Below are 19,610 nucleotides of genomic sequence, written 5' to 3'. Positions count from 1 at the left end.
AGGAGTGGAAGGAGGGAGTTGGGGGGGGGGGACATAATCAGGACACAATATATATATATACATGAAATTGTCAGTTTTCAAAAAATATTTTTTGAGCCGAGCGGTGGTGGCACACACCTTTAATCCCAGCACTTGGGAGGCAGAGCCAGGCGGATCTCTGTGAGTTCGAGGCCAGCCTGGGCTACAGAGTGAGTTCCAGGAAAGGTAGAGAAACCCTGTCTCGAAAAACAAATATAAATATATATTTTGTTAAAGAGGGGCTGGTGCAGGTCAGCGACAGTGTTTGCCAGCACTCCCGAGTCCCTATCACTGGGACAAAGGAGGGAAAGGTCGTGAGGCTGTATCTACCGAGCCTCCCCGGCATCAGCCTCATGCTAGGCATCTTTCATGCACTTGTTATCCTCGGCAACCACTACCAGCTGGGAATTCCTCGCATGCTACATTGGAAACCGAAGTCGAACACCCGAGTAAACACACGTTAGAAAGCCAAGGGTAAGAATGGGGATCCAAATCAAGCTCTAGCTCTAAAGCCATGCACTTTCATGAAACAGTATTTAAAAACGCAAAAGGTACACAATTCGCAGAGATGGCAGAAAATCCTCATATTATACATGCAGTTTACTTTGGAGGATTGTATCCTTGTATCCAGACTGCAGACTACTGGGTCTTCCAAACAGACAACAGAGACCATCATTTAAAACAATCACTTTATTAAAAATAGCGAATCTCACAAATACTTATCAAACATTTGTCACTGGCCATTGGGAAACACATCAGCGTGTGTACTGATTGTCGGACGTAAACTGAAGCTGGGCTGCCACAAGGAGGCCTGGGCACCACCACCGTGTGACCAGAACTGGGTCAGTGTGGTGATCGCAGGACACATCCTTCAGCCCTCCCGAATGTTTAGCACAAAGCATTTCAAGTATAACCTTAAGGCATCAGAAGAACACTCAGCAGCACAACTCTGCATCCCACTTCCTGATGGACCTGCAGCCAGGCCACGCCCTCCCCAGCGGTGAATTACAGCAAGCACGTGGACTAGAAGCGGGGCGCAGCGGGCATGTGAACACAATCACTGCACATGCGCTTTCAGCACTTGAACGTTGTGGAAGATGATTCTGCTCCTGGACTCGGCTGGAAAAGCAAAGGCTGCCGCTTCTCTGCGAATCCCCCAGAGCAGGCTGTTAGCTGGTGGATGGATTGGGAACATCCTGCGCGTCTGCCAAATGCAGCTTCTGTCTGGAGTCACCAGTTAAGAAGGTTTTCATTTTAAAGTGAGTACTTCTTTAAATTCAGGAATTTCCACTCAGTACCCAGGAAACTGAAGAAATGGGATAAGGGAAGGAGGAAGAGAGGGAGGGAGGGAGGGGGAACAGGGGAGGCTTAAAGGGAAAAGCTGTCATGTTGCCAACAAGTTTGGACAGTAGCTCAATGCAGAGAACAATGTCATGTGTATAATTCGAAGCTTAAAAACATTTATTCAGCGGGGCGGTGGTGGCGCACGCCTGTAATCCCAGCACTCGGGAGGCAGAGGCAGGCGGATCTCTGTGAGTTCGAGGCCAGCCTGGTCTACAGAGCTAGTCCAGGCCAGGCTCCAAAACTACACAGAGAAACCCTGTCTCGAAAAACAAAAAAAAACAAAAACAAAATAAAAAAAAACCAAAAAACAAAAACAAACAACCAAAACAAAAAACAAAAAAACCCATTTATTTAGGATTTAGTTTATGCAGTCTCAAATGCCAGATCCTCTTGCCTCAGCCTCCAGTGCTGGAGTCATGGGAGTATAGCATCATGTCTGTCCAGGCTTATTTTTAATGCAGCAAGAAGCATTTTCATAAGGAACCAGTGAAAATGAAACATTAAAAGACTAACCAACTTAAGACAATCGAAGATGCCATTTTACCATGTTTGGGGAAACAATTTCCTTATAAAGCCAAGCCTGAAAAAAATTATAACAACTCTGTAACCTTTTATATAATCTTAATTGTCCTTCAAGAAAACTGACTAAATGAGAATTTCTGCATGTGTCCTTGTCCCTTCTCACAACTACCTTTCATTTTCCTTAGTCCTAAACTGTCTAGCTGTTGCCCAGGTCAAGCAGTGGAGACACTGAGGACAGCTCCGAGTCGGCAGTGCATGTATGGAGAGGCTGCAACAGCATACAAAGGCACGGCCATCCAAAGTATCCTGGCTAGTGGGGAGTCTGAGATTTAACACAGTAAAGGAAGGCAGACTGCTCGCTTCCAGGTACAAACCGAACCGTTTGACGGAAGTAGTCAGCATGGATGTCACCTGTCTGACACAGAGGAGGGGAAAAGGCCAGAGCGTGTCAGCCTCAGAGCTGCAGTCTAAATGAAGGACTCCATGGCCGGAATGTGCATGATGTGCTCTGAGACATCAAGGGATAGAGCTCGGTGGGAACAAAAACTCTAACGTGATGTAGTGATGTACGTGCTGTGATCACCTGGAAAAGGCCTATAAAAAAGTTGACAATGGTAAAGAATAACAATGAAAAAGCATTGGCAAGAGCCAATGTGTAAACCCAGCGGTAGGGGGTGAGGCAGAGGATTACTGCAAGTTTAAGGAAGGCCAGGCTGCACCACACAGTGAGTGCTAGGCCAGCCTGGGTTCTAGAAGGAGATCCTGATTGAAAAGCAAAACAAGAAGAGAAAAAAGTGATGTTTTTAAGAAGATTAATTGAATGGCGATGTCTGAAGTCTAGAGAAATACATAATGTAACCTACAGATACGGTTTTTAAGGTTCTAACACTGAGTTAAAAGGAAAAACAGGTGACATTAATTTAAATGTTATTTACTCAGATATATTTCAATTTAAAAATTTTAATGTATTGTGTATGTGGCCATGCCACAGTGCGTGTGGAGCGCAAAGGTCAGATTTGTGGAGCCCATTCTTTCCCTTAGTCTTACCTGGGTCACGGTGGTTAAGACTCAGGCCCCCAGGCTACACAAGCACATCCTGCTGGCTCTATCCAGTTATAGTTCTTTTAAAATTCAAATCAGGCATGGTGGAACATGCACTCCTGCAACTCCAGCACTGGAAAGGCACAGGCAGGGGTATCTTAGGACGGAGGCCAGCCTGGGGGTATCTCATGGAGACCTTGTCTCAAAATAACCAAATAAACTCACAGCAGCAATGCTTTCAACATGCAATCAGAATTGAAATGTTGGTTTTGTTTTTTTTTTTTTCCATGTCTGAAATTCACTGTCCTTGTTACAGTAAAAGCCTATTTTAATTCTGACTAGCTAAATCCGTCATATGCTCAATAGCTCTACAGCTAGTGGCTTCCATATTGAATACTGAAGCTCAAGTCAGGACATAAAACCAAAACACTGAAGAGTCAGGCTGAGTGCCTTCAGTGTCCTACAGAGAATGAAGGAAGGATAGGAGCCAATGTGGTAAGAGCTGACACCTAGTTAAGAATGGCAAGTGGAGTTCATGTTCATGTCCACGCTCGAAGCAAAAGCACAGACTTAATGGTTGTTACTGCACAGCTGAGCAGTTAGTAACAGTATAAAACGATACAGCAGGATTCAGACTTGCTACTCTAATGTCTGTATATTCTACATAGTTTAGAAATTTCCTCATATACACCATTACCCAAAGCAGCTAGTATTACTTTTAGCTAGTATTACTATATAGTTTAGAAATTTCCTCATATACACCATTACCCAAAGCAGCTAGCCCCTTGAAGTTGTTAAAGAATGTCCCATTACTGAAGTGTGAACCACAATTCAGAAGTGCTATCTCATGCCATTATCACGTTCAAAGAGCGTTTCCTTCTCATACAAAAGCAGGTTGAAGGCAGGGTTGCTTCCCGTTATTCTCGTGTATTAGCAATTGTGTTGACAAATACATTAAAAGGAAAAGTCGGAAAAGTTCCTTACATCCTTGTTTCAGACTGGAATACCAAAATCAAAGTAGCCTACATGTGACTTGATGTGTTCCTGCAAGGTATTCCCACACTGCCCTAGCTCTGGCATGGGGATGCCACGTCAGCAGCTGTGAAAGGACCCTGAAAGCTGTAGCAGTGTTCAGTGGTACTTGACTTTCACCTTTATGCACCTTAAATAATACTATTGAGCATATCTTTGGATATCTGCTAGGTAGTCTCAGAATCTCAGAGTCAAAACAATGCTTATAGCCCAATACACAATTTTCATGACTTGAAAAGTAATAATTAAATTTCTTTTGAAAAAATAAGAAAACAATATAAGGCAAAAACCAAACCAGACACAGAATTTCAGCATGAGAAAAAAATGAAACAATTTGATTGGGAAAGTAAAAGGGAAGACACATAGCCCTTGTAAGGAAAGTAAGATACGGTAGGAATTACTTCCCCAGAACTACAGATTACGAACTTCACACTGCTGATAGTAGGCAAAGGATACATAGAAGAATTCAATTCTTCTAACTGCAACACAAAGAAACAAATTGAATATTAATTTTGACAAGATAAATATTAGTAGGTCAGTGTAAACCATGTTTTAAAATAGCTTCATGTAGGTTTTCTTTAACTGAATGAACAAACTATTTTTAAAAAATTCAAAAAATGTTCTAGGTTGGGAAATTCCTTTTTACAAAATAACTGAAGTAGCTGCAGCCTAAACGGAAGACCCTAAGAGAAAGTAAAAGCAAATGCTGAAGACTAGTGCTTTGCAAGTATTCTTAGACTCTCCTATAATGGCCGACATCTCTACTGTGTTTGCTAGTCCTTTTTAAGAGTCTCTAACAAAAGAGCATTAAATCAGTGGTTTGTAGAAAAAAAGAAACCCATTTCTGAAGGCTCAAGAGACCAGCCGTCCACAATTAAGAAGCCAACAGAGCCCGTGTCTGGCTAACAGAACAGCACCTTGTACTAGGTCCTCACAAAATGGAAGCACTGGGGTGTCTCTTTCCAGCCTGTTTTCCCAGGATACTAATCTCACTCTTGACCTAATTACCTTCCAAAGACCTATCTCTTGGTGAGACAGGGGAAGTTCTTCCCTTCAGGGTAAGGACTTGAAAGTATGAGTTCTAGAAGGATACAGACATTCAGACCACACTATCTTTAACTTTGGGAGGCGAAATATAAAGTGTAGAAATGCTGTCTGAGTCTGTAGCTTAGTGGTGGAGTGCTTGTCTTGCATTCATGAGGCCCTAGGCTTAATTTCCAGTAACTCAAAACAGTTTCAAAAAGAAAAGAAGGTAGGTAGGTAGGTAAACTAGACTTGGTTAAGTAGGTTCACTGTTACCAAGAAGAACACTGATGTGAGCCTCCTGGTTTCAAATTCAGTGTTCTTTTTGCCAAGATGCAGCATTTTACTAAATGCACCAGAAGTGCAGAAATTAAGCTTATATTTAATAGAAATAAAGCACAAAGCATGAGCTTGTGACATTGAATGTTATATGGCAGACTTGATGTTTAAAAGAGCAGGCTTGAAGAGAATTTTGTTGGTTTCTGCAAGAGGTCTCATGTACGTGAGGCTAACCTTGAACTCCTGTTCCTCCTGCATCCAATTCCCAAGTGCTCGGATTACAAGCATGCACTGCTAATCTTCTAGGTTTAAAGCTTGAAAAGCATGGGTAGACACCAGGAGGAGGTGGCGCAGGCCTTTAATCCCAGCACTCAGGAGGCAGAGGAGATTGGCTGAGTTTGAGGCCAGCCTGGTCTACAGAATGAGTTCCAAGACAGCCTGAGCTACAATGGGAAACCCTGTCTCGACAGCTGTCTCATACTTATTTTTAAAAAAAAAAAGAGTGAAGAAAAGCATCAGAACCAAACTCTTGTCACTAGTGAACAATGACAAGCTATGAATAATGAAGCTAAAATATGCTGGTCAGTTTTAATTTATTTCCTTTAGTTCTAAAAAAGTTTTGTGTGTGCATCACATGCAAGTATGTGCACTGCACACGTGGAAGCCAGAGGTCAACGTTTCGTGTCTTCCTCAATTGTTCACCACCTTATTTTTTTGAGACAGAATCTCTCACCAAACCTGGAGCTCACAAATTCAGTAAGAATGGGTGGCCAGTAAACCCAAGATCTTTGCATCCCCACCTCTCCAGGGCTGGGATTGCTGGTACTGAGGATCTGAACTCAAGCCCTCACGCTGGAGCAGCAAGAACTTGGCTGACTGAGCCCTCTCCCTAGCTCCCTAAAGAAGGCTGGAAAGATTTATTTATTTTTATTTTATGGGTATGAGTGTTTTGCCCGCATGTTAGCATGTGCACCACTTGTGAGCCCTCGGAGGCCAGAAGAGGGCTTCAGATCTCCGGAACTGGAGCTACAGACGGTCGAGGGCCGCCATGTGGGTGCTGGCAACAGATTCTGGGTCCTCTGCAAGAGCAGCAAGTACTTTTAGTCGCTGAGTCAGCTTTTCAGCCCCCTAAAAAAGGTTTTAAAGAGGCAAATTTATAAGATGTTATGGGCTGAGTTGTGCCCCATGCCATCCCCAACTAATACATTCTAGTTGTCAGTCATATGTCAGAATAGGTGGGTATTTGGAGACAGAGCCTTAAAGAGGTAATCCAGGCAAAATGAGGTCAGTGGAGTAGGCCCTAGTTCAATATGACCTTAACAAGAAAAGGAAATCCAGACAAATGTGCACAGGAGAATTCCATGAGCATGAAGAGGCCACCCACCATGGAGAACTGAAGCCTTACACAACACTTTGATCTCCAACTCCAGCTCCCAGAACTGTGAGAAAATACATTTCTAGTGTTTAAACCCCAGACTGCAGTGCTTTGTTATGACAGCTCTAGACTGACAGATGGAAATGTTCTAAATTGCTGTAAAGACCAACACTGGTCTACATTTAAAAAATTAAATATAAAATATTAAAAATAAGTAACCATCCAGGCAGGGAAAGGTCTTTTGACTGATGTCTTCCATGGACTTAGGATCTGCATATGGATAAGGTCTCTATAGAATACAGGCACATATGTAAAACTGTACAGAAGCAAGTATTGCCTTTAGAAGTTGGCCAGGATTATGATAATACATGCTTCCACAAATCTAAGTTTAAGCATTTCTTAGACTGTATTTCTCTAAGGGGAGTCAAGTATAACAGAGATGAAATTTGAGGACACAGAACTAAGAGAACCCCCGTGAGGGCACACAGTGCACAATGCTGTGTGTATGAAGTGCCACAGAGGCCAGTTCATCAAGACAGAAAGTACGTGAGGGCTGCTAGGGAGTGAGGAGGAGAAACTAACACACAGGAAGCCTTTAGGGGGTAAAGAAAATGTTCTAGAATTAGATGGTGGGGATGACTGAAAACACTGAATATATATATTCATATGCATTGCATATATACAGTCTATGTATATGATGACTGATATGTGGGTGTTGTTGCACGAAGATGTTTTGAGACAACAGAGAACACTCCACTCACGTCAGACAGAAGTCTGTCCAGGTTGGCGTCGCTGGCCGCTTTCCGCTTATCCTCAGGAAGCTCCTCTAACTCCCCGTACAGCTCCAAGTTCAATCGAGCTAATTTCTCCTGCATTCCCCGGACATGTTCCATCTGTTCTATGGAACATTCATTTCCTGGGGAACATTCCAGAACATTAACAAAGATTAGTGTTAAAGCCTATAACCCTCGAGGAACAGCTTTTCAATTCTAGGTGCGCAAAAGAAATCCATTTTCTTTGTTTGTAAATTGGCTTGCTAATAATTGTTTTCTTTGTATGATCATAAATCCTTTATTTTTTTGAAACAGGGTAGCCAAGCTGGTTCACAATCTTCCTGTCTTGGCCTCTTCACTGTTGGGAGCAAATACAGTTATTGGCCAGGAAAACAATGACCAACCTAAGAAATAATCCTGGGCCCTAAAATAAAATCAGGCATAACATATTAAAGCAAAATTACTCCTTAAGTAGGGAAGATACGTTTTTTCCCTCCACTGTAACATTGTATATAGAAGCAATAAGGCCATAATTATGTCCATTTTGATGACTGCCAGTTGAACTAAAAAGCCAACATTTTGTAGTACTCTGAGTAAAATGAGGAATTGTCTAAGAATTTCAACCCACAAATTATTTTTCTAGCCAATTATGTATTCTTCCTTTAGGAAACAGAAATGCAAATATTTATGAAGTGTGATGATTATACGTTACACAGTGTAATGATATTCTCTATCATATGCATGGTAATGCAAGACAACTTTGCTAAGGCATGGGTCTCATTGTTTCTTGAGTCCATAATTTCTTGATTTTACCTGCCCAGAACAACTAACATATACAAACATGGCATAGTCTATACCTTCATCTGGCTTACGTGCAGCCTCTGCAACCTCTTGGTGCTCCAATTAAGAAAACAAAAACCAAACCCACTGTTTCCCCCACATATACTGCAGAAGTACACTATAATTCAGCTAGCGCTGAAATGGAGCCAGGTGTGGCATCATAAGTGTTTGGATCTCCCGAAGAGATACAAGTTCATGTGGCGAGAGGAAGAGGGAGAAGAGGAGGAGGGAAGGGGAGAGGGAGAGAGAGAATGAGTGAGAATATGAATGAATGAATAAAGAGATGCAGACCTGATAGAGGAAAATGGAGAGGAAGGCAGATCTAGATGGCCTGCCAGGAGACAACAGAAGCTTCCTAAGGTAAAAAAGGATGTGTATCAATGGCAATTAAGAAAGGCTTAGTGATTCCCTAGAGGGAGCCATAAGGAAAGACCTGGTCCTTGCATATCCAGATAAATGCCCACAGTTTACAGATAAAGTGGTGTGGTGATGGGCTCTTAGGCATTAAGTTGTAAAAAAAACGTAATGACCTGGCCTTAAGGGAGGAAGATAAGTAGAAGAAGTACAGAGATTGCCACTGAGAAGAGCGGGCAGGGAGAGAGGAAGACGTGAAAACATTCTGGGATGCCATCTGCTGGTGTGGGGTGGAGCATGAAGTGGCGGAACACATCTGTGAAGGAAATAATGCTTCTTTTGGAGTCAGGGGCTCCTATGACTCCGGCCTGGCTTTGAATTCAGGACTCTCCTGCCTCAGCCTCCCCAGTACTGGGATTACAGGCCTGAGCCTGGCTTCTTTGTCAAATATAAGTATTACTAAGGACTAAAGACTCAGGAACCACAAAAGAAAAAGATGTGAGTACACAAAAATCAAGAACTTTACAGGATTAAATAGACTATCACAACATCTAAAGACAAATATATTTGGAAAAATAAGTCAGGAAATATGGATTGTTTACGGGCAAAATATACAGAAGGCTCTTGACAATGATAAAGAAGGAAATTTCCAGACTGAAAACTATGTAAAGGCCCTGACGAGAGCAATCCAACTACTTAACAAGTAGACATGGAAATCCAAATCAGATGGCCATTTAAAATCATTTCACTTGACTGGAAATACCTGAAAGATAATGTCAACTGCTGGGGGAGTCCAAAGAAAAAGAATCTTCCATAAATGGCCAATCAAACAAGAAACCAAAGCATTCAGGATACTCCATTTACAAATAAAACTGGAGCTGGGGTGGTGACCCACTTCTCTATTTCAGCACTTGGAATGTGGAGACAGGAAGATCAAGGACTGAAGAGCAGCTTCTGCTACACAGTGCATTCAAGACTAGCATACAATACATGAGACCCTGCCTCAAAAAACCAGTCAACGGGATGAGAATGGAACTCAGCTGGTAGAATGCTTGTGTAGCAGACACCAAGACCAGAGTTCAATCCCCAGCCTGTATAAACAGGGAGTCATGGCATGTGCCTATAATCCTAGCAGTGAGAGACAGGTGGCAACAGGAAAATCAGAAGTTCAAGGTCATCCTCAGCTGCACAGTGAGTTCAAAGCCAGCCGGAGCAATACAAGGCCCTGCTTCAAAAGAGGGGGAAATTCCCAGTGCATGGAACGCTGAGGCAGAAGATCATGAACTCCAGGATAGCCAGGCTACATACATAGCAAGACACTTTCCAAAAATAAAAGCAAATTGAACACACTAAGCCTAAACTGGTTTAGCTGATAAAGACTTCCCCTATTATTTAAATAGATAAATTATGTGATATGGCTTTGTTTTTCAGAAATGGATTAGGTTGCCTTCAAAAGAAGGAAGGGGCATAAAAGACCATATGTAGGGACTGAGAACCTAATTTAAATGAGCACTTCAGGATATTTATTCCATAATAGCAATCCTACTTTAACATTTTGGCTAACCTTCCCTTGTGTGGTGTTTGTTATATGGTATGCCGGAATGCACATGTGCAGACTGGCATGCAGAGGTCATTTGAGGGTGTCAGGTGTCCTGTCCCACCACTATGCCTTATTCCTTTAAGATATGGTCTTTCAGTGAACCTAGACCAAGGCTAACAGCCAGCAAGCCCCAGAAATCTGCTTCCCGTATCTCTGGAGTTACAGGCCTGCTTGTGCCTATGCCCAGTTGTTTTTTTTTGTTGTTGTTGTTGTTGTTGTTGTTTGTTTTTTTCGAGACAGGGTTTCTCTGTGTAGTTTTGGTGCCTGTCCTGGATCTCGCTCTGTAGACCAGGCTGGCCTAGAACTCACAGAGATCCACCTGGCTCTGCCTCCCAAGTGCTGGGATTAAAGGCGTGTGCCACCACCACCCAGCCATGCCCAGCTTTTAACACAGGTGCTGGGGTACAAATTCAGGTCCTTATGGCTGAGCAGCTGTCTTACCCACTAAGCCATCTCTCTGGCTCCAAAAACATCATTTAAAAAATTCCCCCAATAATTTTAGAAAGCAAATTATATTCCATGACAATAAAATCGAAAATCCTTACATTTTATGTCTATGTATTTCGTGGCCCCTTCTCTCCCTCTCCCCTGACACTGAGTGTGTGTTTTGTTGTTTTTGAGGCAGGTTTCGTGTAGCCCACCTTTGCCTCCAAAGCCACTGTGTAGCTGAGGATGTCTCTGAACTGTCTGGTTCTCCTGCCTTTATTCCCCGAGTGGTAGGATTAGAGCTGTGTGCTACCATGCTGGGCTTTATGTAGTGCTGGGTGTCAAACAGAGGACTTTTAAGCACTAGGCAATCTATTAACTACCAACAAGGCCACATACATACCCAGCCCTCTCGGGCATGCTTGTCCTGAGACACAGGCTCAGGTAGACCAGAATGGCCTCAAACTCCCTATGTAGTTGAGGATGACCTTGGACCTCTCGTTCTCCTGCCTCTACCTTCTAGATACTGGTATTGTAGGCATGAGTCACCACATCCAGCATCCCTTTGCCTTGTAACAAGAGAAAAGGATTCTTTGAGAGACCCTCAAACAACAGGGTGGGAGGTGGGTGGGTGGTGCTGAGGAATGATACCCAAGTTGTCCTTGTTCATACACACACACAAGAACATACCAGACAAAAGGAAGAAAGAAACATTCCAGAACACAGGATGCAAACATCCTAAAGACAAGGAAGGCATGAAGAGCACACCAATGGCTTACCGAACGCCTGCAGCTTTCCAGAGTGGAAATCATTCAGCAGACTGAGGAGGCCACGCTCCATCTCCTGGACATCGGAGACATCCGTGAGAAAGGAGTGCTGGATGGGAGTGGACTGGGCTCCCTTCCCTTCTCCTGCTTGAGGTCTGTTCTTTTCTTTTATCACTCTGCAGAGACGATACAATTGACCTGGTTAGACCTCTCAGGCTGTTCTAGATTAAACTCCTGCGGAACTTCTTAAATAAATGAACATTTTTTTTTTTAAACAAGAAATCAGAAGAAAGTCAACACTAAATTGAAACCTCAAGCCAACAGCAAACAAAAACAGGTGGTGAAAAATCTCAAATACATAAAGTGTAACCACTGAGAAATGTCAAAAGTTTAGTTAGAACATTTGTGCAATATGCTACTCTATTAGATTGAAAAGAAAATTGGTAAATCTTTTCAGTATCCTATTTTGTATATTTCATTTCTCAGTAAAACATACCACACACTCCCCTTTCTAAATGTTATCCTTAAACTGTTTAGAGCTGGGTGAGTCTTTTGGGGTTTCTGCTCTGAAGACAGCATGTCAGCCATGCTTGGGCTTAGGAGAAAGACATTTAAAATCCAGAATCAAGAATCTGGTAGCAATCTGAATCCTACCACCCTCCTCAAAGCCCCCCCCCCTTCCCATGCAGTTTCGAAGCCCAACTGAGTAACATAATCTAACTTGTCTATGCTCTTCTCAGCCACTGCCACCATCCTGTGTTGACCTGATAACTCCCCACATCCTCCCAGACGGCCCACCTGGTCCTGTGTATGGTCTCTGGTCTCCTTTTCCTCCCGACGAGGCAGACAAATCCATTTCTTTTTTCTTTCTTTCTTTCTTTCTTTCTTTCTTTTTTGTTTTGTTTTGTTTTGTTTGAGCTGAGGATCGAACCTAGGGCCTTGTGCTTGCTAGGCGAGCACTCTACCACTGAGCTAAATCCCCAACCCAACAAATCCATTTCTAAATAATGCCAGCTCGCATAATTTAAGCCTTCAAGAGCTAAGGCCTACCTTAATAGCCTTCTGAAACCCTGCTTTTCTTCAGTGTAGTTATTCAAACCTTTAATCCTGATGCACAGGAAGGAGGCAGAGGCAGGTGGATGACCAGCCTGATTTACATAATGAGTCCAAGAACAGTAAGGGACACGCCCCCCCCTCCTCCCACGAGACCCTATTTCAAATAAAACAAAACAACCGACCCCTAATGGTATTAGCCTCCTTGAAGCATATTTGCTATCTGATCTGAGTCCTGGACCCACACTCAGGCCCTTCACTTCCCACCATCTTGCCAGGCTACTGCTCATGAACCCTTCAAGCCTCAGTCAGGCTGCTATTTCCACAGAAAGACATCTGGGAGCCCTGTGATGAATTCTTATCACATACATCTGCATATACTGGGCTCTCAGACACTAGAGAGGTGGTGCCGTGCACACTCCTATGTAAAAACAGAGAAAGGGGAGTTCACATAGCACAGAGCCAGCCAGACTTCTAAGGGTGCTGTCCAGGTAAGGGTTAAAAAGGTAACAGTACTACCTTTAATAAGCACTGTAGATTCTGGATTCAGTACTCTACATAGAGAGACTCAGGACTTGATTTTCACCCAGTAATGAATGAAAACCTCATCCCCACAACTATACGCACAGGGATACAATGAATAGGGCATGTGTATGTGTACATGGGAGGGTCTGGGTGTGTACATGGATGGGGTGAGGTAAAAAAAGGAAGAAACTGGGGTTGGGGATCTAGCTCAGTGGTAGAGTGCTTGCCTAGCAAGCACAAGGCCCTGGGTTCAGTACTCAACTCAAAAAAAAAAAAAAAAAAAAAAAAAAAAGAAAGAAAGAAAGAAAGAAAAGAAAAAGAAAGGAAGAAACTAATGACTCATAAGCAATTTAGAATTCAGGCTGGAGAGAAGGCTCAGTGGTTACCAGCACTAGCTGCTCTTCCAGAGGATGAGGGTTCAATTCCCAGCACCCACATGGCAGCTTGCAACTGTCTGTAACTCCAGTTCTGGGGGATCTAACACCCTCGGTCTGACATTCAGACTCCAGACATGTCCAAACAGACATGAAGACAAAAACACCCATACAAATAAAATGAAAATAAAAAAAAAAAAATGGAACTTGGAGTGGTGGTGCACATCTTTAATCTGAGCACTCTAGAGGAAGGGAAGAAGAGAGAGAGCCCTTATGTGTTCTAGGCCAAGCTAGTCTACATAGTGAATTCCAGGTAAACCAAGGCAACCTAGTGAGATATTGTCTCAAAAACGCAAAACAACACACACACACACACACACAAAACCAAAAAAACAAAAACAAAAACAAAAAACAGGAGAAAATACAGAACTCATAGTCTGTCAGTAATGGTTCTTCACAAGGAAAGGCCTGCATAGTGTGTGTGTGTGTGTGTGTGTGTGTGTGTGTGTGTGTGTGTGTGTTTTAGGCAGCACATGCATGTACATGGTTGTATGTACATGTGTTGCATGCGTGTGTGAGGGCCAGAGGTCGATGTCAGGTATGCCCCTTTGTTGCTTTCCACTTTATTTTTTGAGATAGACTCTCATCAAACCTGAGCTTGCCACATCGGCTAGACTGCCTCAGCAACAAGCCCCATCTTAGTTTTTACATGGATGCTGGGGATCCGAACTCAGATCCTCACGCTTGTGCAGCAAGCTCTTTAGCCACTGGCCTGTGGTTTTTATACAGGTATTTTATATGGTATTAAACCACGTCATTCAGTATCTTAGTTTGCTTCCTCTTACTGTCATAAAGACCTTGACAGAAAGCAACTAGGGAGGAAGGGGTTGATCTGGCTTATAGTTCATAGTCCACTGTGCAGGGGAGTCAGAGCAGAGACTCAGGGTAGGAACCTGCAGGAAGGAATGGAGCACAGTCCATGAAGGGACTCTCTTTACTGGTTTGCTCAGCCTGCTTTTCCATACAACCCAGAACCACCACCTCAAGGGTGGCGCTGCCCACAGTGGACTGAGCTCTCCCACATCAATAACTAATCAAGAAAACGTCCCACAGAATTGCCTACAGGCCAATCTGATGGAGGCATTGCTTCAGTTGAATATCCAGCTTCACAGAGGACTCTGGCCCGTGTCAATTTGACAAGAAACACTCCAAGTGCTGTCCATTACCTCACCTGTGAACTTATTACAAAGGGTCATGCGAAGCCCCACTCCCGCTGATCTGGAATGTACATCTTAAAAAGATCCCCAAAATACCCATACTCTCTTTAAAACAGATAGACTCCACTATGGGTGTCTGTGTAGCAAATGTATTTTTCTTCTTCTTTCAAAATTTGGAAGTGTTTATCTACTAGATAACTTCTGCAGTTAACACCTCTCAGAAAAGAAGACAGACATACACTATAAAACTCTATTTATTAAAATGTGTTTCCTTTATGCATATGTGTGTCTGTGCATGAGGGTGTGCATGGCTGTGCGGCTGTGCCTGTTTCTGTGCAGGCAAGTGGAAGTCACAGGATACTCTTAGAGCTATCCCAGGAGCACTTTCTTTGAGGTCACCAACTAAACTAGACTGTCTGGCCAGCAAGCCCCAGGAATCCTCTTGTGTTCCCCAGGCTGGAAAAACAGGAATGAGCTACCATCCTAGGTGTTTTTATGTGGGTTCTAGGGATGAGACTCAAGCCTTTAGGTTTATAGGACAGGAGTTTTACCAACTGATTGAGCTCTTCAGTGCTAAAAAAAAAACACCTTTCTGAATATTTATTTAAACAAAACTCTCACTGTTGCTTAAGAGTCAAAGCCTGGGCTGAGACTGTGGCTCAGAGGCAGAGCACAGCATGTGTGAGGACTCAATCTGCAGCTCTGGGAGAGGTCAAACCACGAGAGGAAACGAGGCTGGACAGAGAAGACTTCATAGCACTTTACTGTGAAAACGTCAAAGGAAAGAACTCACCTCTTTAACTTTGGCCGCTGGGAAGTTGCCTGTGCTGTGGGATTTGAAAAGCCTGTGCTTTTACTAGCTGGGATGGCATTTTTTTTGGCATTAACAACCTGAGTAGAGTGGGCACTGAAAGACTTGGGGCTCTTCCTCTTCACTTTCCGCTCTTCCATTGTTTTAAGTTCTTCGACACATCAACACCAGCTTCGTATGACCTAAATATTGATATATAGGGGTTACAGCTATATGCTATAATATGTAAAGACAGTCAAAGGCACATTCCACAGACCAAAAGAGCAAGAATTTCAAGGCATTAAATTTAGGACAAGGAATCCCTTATGTCCGATTTACTTTGCTAATGCACATAAATGTGCAAATCTTAGATCTTTTTGTTTGTTTGTTTTTTGTTTTGTTTTGTTTTGTTTTTCAAGATAGGGTTTCTCTGTGTAGCTTTGCACCTTTCCTGGAACTCGCTTGGTAGACCAGGCTGGCCTCGAACTTGCAGAGATCCACCTGCCTCTGTCCCCCCACCACCCCCGAATGCTGGGATTAAAGGCGTGCGCCGACACTGCCCGGCCAAATCTTAGATCTTTTAATAAAAAACGCAGAACCATATATCAGGGTGAAAGCTGAAAGATCAGAGAAGCAGAACAGCCAGCCACTAGTTCTTACCTCTACGAAATCCTCAGCCTAAAGAGAATGAGTTCCTGTTTCCTCGTGCCTTATATCTTTCTCTGCTCTGCCAAATGACTTCCTGGGATTAAAGACGTGTGTGCTTCCCAAGCAAAGGTATGAGATCTCAAGTGCTGGTGTTAAAGGTGTGTGCCACCACTGCCTGACTCTGTTTTCTTTCCTATACTGGATCAATCTCATGTAGCCTAGTGTGGCCTTGAACTCACAGAGATCCAGATGGATTTCTACCTCCTGAGTGATGGGACTAAAGGTGTGTGCCACCTCTATGTCTAATCTAGTGGCTGGCTCTGTCCTCTGATCTGCAGGCAAGTTTATTAGGGTATACAATATATCACCACACATAAAGGTCTTTGTCTAATAATTTTTTTTTTAGCATTTTCTCTATTCACATATCTTCTAAGTATCTACTGATTCTCCTCCACAAGCCAGGCACTGTCTTTAGTTCTGGGGAAACAATAATGAATAAGACAAAGCCCTTAATCTCAAGAAGCCACCATTATATAAGGTGGCCAATATAAACAGGTTTGTTTATATTGCAAAACCCCAGCCTCCTTGCAGCTTTAGCTGCCTTCTCAATCTCCCTTCCAAACCAGACTCAAACATGTGTAGATCAGGGCTTCAGTAATCTAAACTGCAACTTGAAAACTTATGTAATGTACATTATATTGGTATGCTATGCACCACCATACTCAGATCTCTATCTATCTATCCATCCACCCATCCATATTTTAACTAAGGTGTTACTATGTAGCTATCCATCCATCCATCCATCCATCCATATTTTAAATAAGGTGTTACTATGTAGCTCTGGCTGGCCTAGATCTTGCTCTGTCAACTAGGCTGGCCTGGAACTCCCAGAGATCCACCAGCCTCTGTTGTCTGCATGCTGGGATTAAAGGCATCAAAAGAGTGCACCACCTCACCTTTTCTTTTTGAGAAAAAGTTTTGCTCTATGTCCCTGGCTGGCTGAGAAATGACCGTGTAAGCCATATTGGCCTCCAGCTTGTGATGATGCTCCTGCCTCTGCTCCCCAGTGCTAGGATGAAGGGCATTTCCACAAGACTGGCTATTTAGATCTGAATTTTTCTTAATTCTATTATTAATGGATCACAAAGTGGTCAGAAATATGAATATCTATTCATTCTCTTAAATTGTCAATTGCATTATGAATGTCAGGTCTTTTAAAAAAATACCACGTGGCTTGAGAGCCAGCTCAGCAGTTAGGAGCCACTGGCTGCTCTTCCAGAGGACTCATTTGATTTCCAGGACCAAGAAGGTGGCTTACAACAGTCTGTAGGTATCCAATGCCCTCTTCTGGCCTCCAGGGGCACTGTATACACCTGGTACATAGACATACATGCAGGTAAAACCCTCATACATAGCCAATAAAATTTAAAACTTAAAAGTGTTTAATTTAATCCTGCCATGACTATTTTAAAAGACTGAAACCGTCACTCCTAAAAGAATTACTTGGGAATTGTAAAGACAACGTTGAGGTTTTGTTTTTTGTTTTTGTTTTGCTATCTAAGGGACGGCTTTCTTGAGAAAGGGTCCAACACCCAGTCTCTAATCAATCTCAGATACCAATCGTGAATCCACTTGAATCAGTTGGGACTTGTTTAACACGCAATGCAGATTAAAGACGACCGAGCAGGTCTCCAAGAGGTGAGGATCTATCTGTAGAATTCATGATACACATAAACACACTAACCTTCAAATCTAAGAGTGCTAGTACACCTTTGGTAACAAAAGAAAAAAATAAGAGTTAACACGAAAAGCATCGCAAATAAACTAGTGGTTTTCGAGGGAACAAGCTTGCGATTTACTCCTTTCTGGGGGATAACATCTGTCACGAGACCTGAAATCCTTTTTGGTATGGCAAGCACCAGGGACCGTTCCAGAGAGGGCGAACTGCTCCCGGTTGAATGTGAGGCCTTGCTTCTAACCAGGACCACCGGAGGGGCCTCTGGACTGCCCTTCATCTCCCTTCCGCAACCCATCAGTGACGACCCATCAATACCCAGCAGTGACCAGAGCGGGTGCTGAGGGGCCCGAAGCAGCAGGCTGCGGGGTCCCCTCATCCCACTACGTACCGGAGGAAGAGGCTGCGATCCCCTTCCTTAACTGGAAAGGGTCAGAGAGCGTCCAAAGCCTCTGCTACAGCTGCAGTTTAAGTGTCCGGGATCGCCAAGCCGGGTCACCAGCCTGGGACCCGCGCCTGCACAGCGCCCTTTGTTTACGGAAGTGACGTCACAGGGGCGGGACCCTCTATGAGGCGGAAGCCACGCCCCTTCCTGGTCCCTTAGCATGGCTCGCATCACTTAACCTGGGGCTCAGGACTCCCGTAGCCACCTTCAGGTATGGCTCCGGCGGCCGCGGGAGAAGAGCAGTTGTTTCTAGCCACTCCAATTCTGCCCCTGCGACGGCCGCGTGGGAACTGGCTGTCTAGTCTCCTCCCCGGAAGCGGCTAGCCACCACGGTGAGTGACCGCCCCCATGCACTGCAATTCCCAGCATGCCGTTCGAGCACACCTGAAGGCGGAGCCTATTGTCACCCGAAGCGGCGGATCCTCCCCTCGGATTGGCTACCTTGAGTGTGGCTTGAAAAGCTGCAGACAGTTCAGCCCCGCTGATGCTGCTGAGCCTCCAGAGTGGGATTCTGTAAATAGCTGGTGTCCAGGCACTGCAGGTCTTTGGGGGGAGTTGGGTTTGTTTGTGTTGTCTGTGTGCCTGTCTGTCTTAGTTTTCTTTTTGACAGGGTCTCCTCCGGCCCAGATGGCCCTAGAACTGGCTGTGTTGCTGGGATGGCCTTGAACTCCTGATCTTCCTGCCAGCGCTTCCCACCTGCTGGGATTGGGGATATGTGACACCCAACTGGGTTTACCTGACTACAATCCTTTGAGATGGGTGTCATAATGCCCGTTTGAGAAATGAATCTGAGATTCAGAAAGGCTAGTAAATCACGCTCTCTGACTTCTCCACTTCATCCCTGGAAGAAAGAATTGAGGGTTGAGAGAGAAGGCTCGTGGAAGGTCTCTAGCCAGCCAAAGCGTGGCAAACATGACTCTGGCAGACCTTACCCTTCTCCCCATGCCCTCCCTGTCTTGCTAAAAAACCATTAGGTTACATTCCTAAAGCTAGCCACCAAGGTTTATTTCCTTTTTTTGGCCATTTCCTCCTCCTGAGGCTGACCACCAAGGTCCAGCTACCAAAGTATTGAAGTCTCGTAATCAAAAGCCCCTATTTGGCTCACCTAATTAACATGGCAGTTATGCAGCATCACATCTGGCTAAGCTTCCCTTTGAAACTGCAGTGTCTGATTGGTCCAGACACATCGCTGACCAATGGCATCACCAGTGTCCAGGCAGGCACTCTTTCCTCAAGGAGTATCTGGGATTTTATACCTGCCTTTCTCCAAGAGGTCTGATGAAGGATCTTATTACCCAGCCTTTGGAAGTTCTGATGCGCTCTTGTTAAAATAAAATAAAATAAAATAAAATAAAACTTATTATTTGGGGGTTATAGTTATAAAAAAAAGTTAATGTTTTAACTGAGTCTTTGCATTTCTAGGCTACAC

General features: G+C 43.8%; 1 protein-coding gene across 2 annotated transcripts; it reads right to left on the bottom strand.

Moving 5' to 3' along the window:
* Window positions 1-689: 689 nt before the first annotated feature.
* On the bottom strand, window positions 690-18,451 carry Ccdc28a (coiled-coil domain containing 28A). 2 transcript variants are annotated; one of them, XM_036169081.1, is made up of 6 exons: window positions 18,128-18,421; window positions 15,357-15,556; window positions 11,407-11,570; window positions 7,396-7,550; window positions 4,414-4,436; window positions 690-1,242 (listed from the first exon to the last, which is right to left on the bottom strand). In XM_036169081.1, exons 2-6 carry the CDS (start codon window positions 15,512-15,514, stop codon window positions 1,188-1,190), a joined length of 555 nt encoding a protein of 184 aa, XP_036024974.1. In that variant the 5' UTR covers window positions 15,515-15,556; window positions 18,128-18,421; the 3' UTR covers window positions 690-1,187. The 2 variants fall into 2 exon arrangements, with proteins under 2 accessions (XP_036024974.1, XP_036024973.1); XM_036169080.1 differs by lacking the exons at window positions 690-1,242; window positions 4,414-4,436 and adding an exon at window positions 6,286-6,387 and having other exon boundaries at window positions 18,128-18,451.
* Between the last annotated feature and the right edge of the window lie 1,159 nt (window positions 18,452-19,610).

Source organism: Onychomys torridus, chromosome 19 (genome assembly GCF_903995425.1).
Source record: "Onychomys torridus chromosome 19, mOncTor1.1, whole genome shotgun sequence".
Classification (NCBI taxonomy): domain Eukaryota; kingdom Metazoa; phylum Chordata; class Mammalia; order Rodentia; family Cricetidae; genus Onychomys; species Onychomys torridus.
Note: the sequence above shows the minus strand (reverse complement) of the source record. Positions and strands in the feature narration are given on the sequence as shown.

Bases quoted from the DNA above. Each gene is read 5' to 3' on its own strand.
- Ccdc28a (XM_036169080.1), bottom strand. From the start codon at position 15,514: ATGGAAGAGCGGAAAGTGAAGAGGAAGAGCCCCAAGTCTTTCAGTGCC. The intron at 7,551-11,406 runs GTAAGCCATTGG...AATGTTCCCCAG, and splicing joins TGGAAAGCTGCAGGCGTTCG to GAAATGAATGTTCCATAGAA. The intron at 6,388-7,395 runs GTGAGTGGAGTG...AACCTTTTTTAG, and splicing joins TGGACAGACTTCTGTCTGAC to GGGGCTGAAAAGCTGACTCA.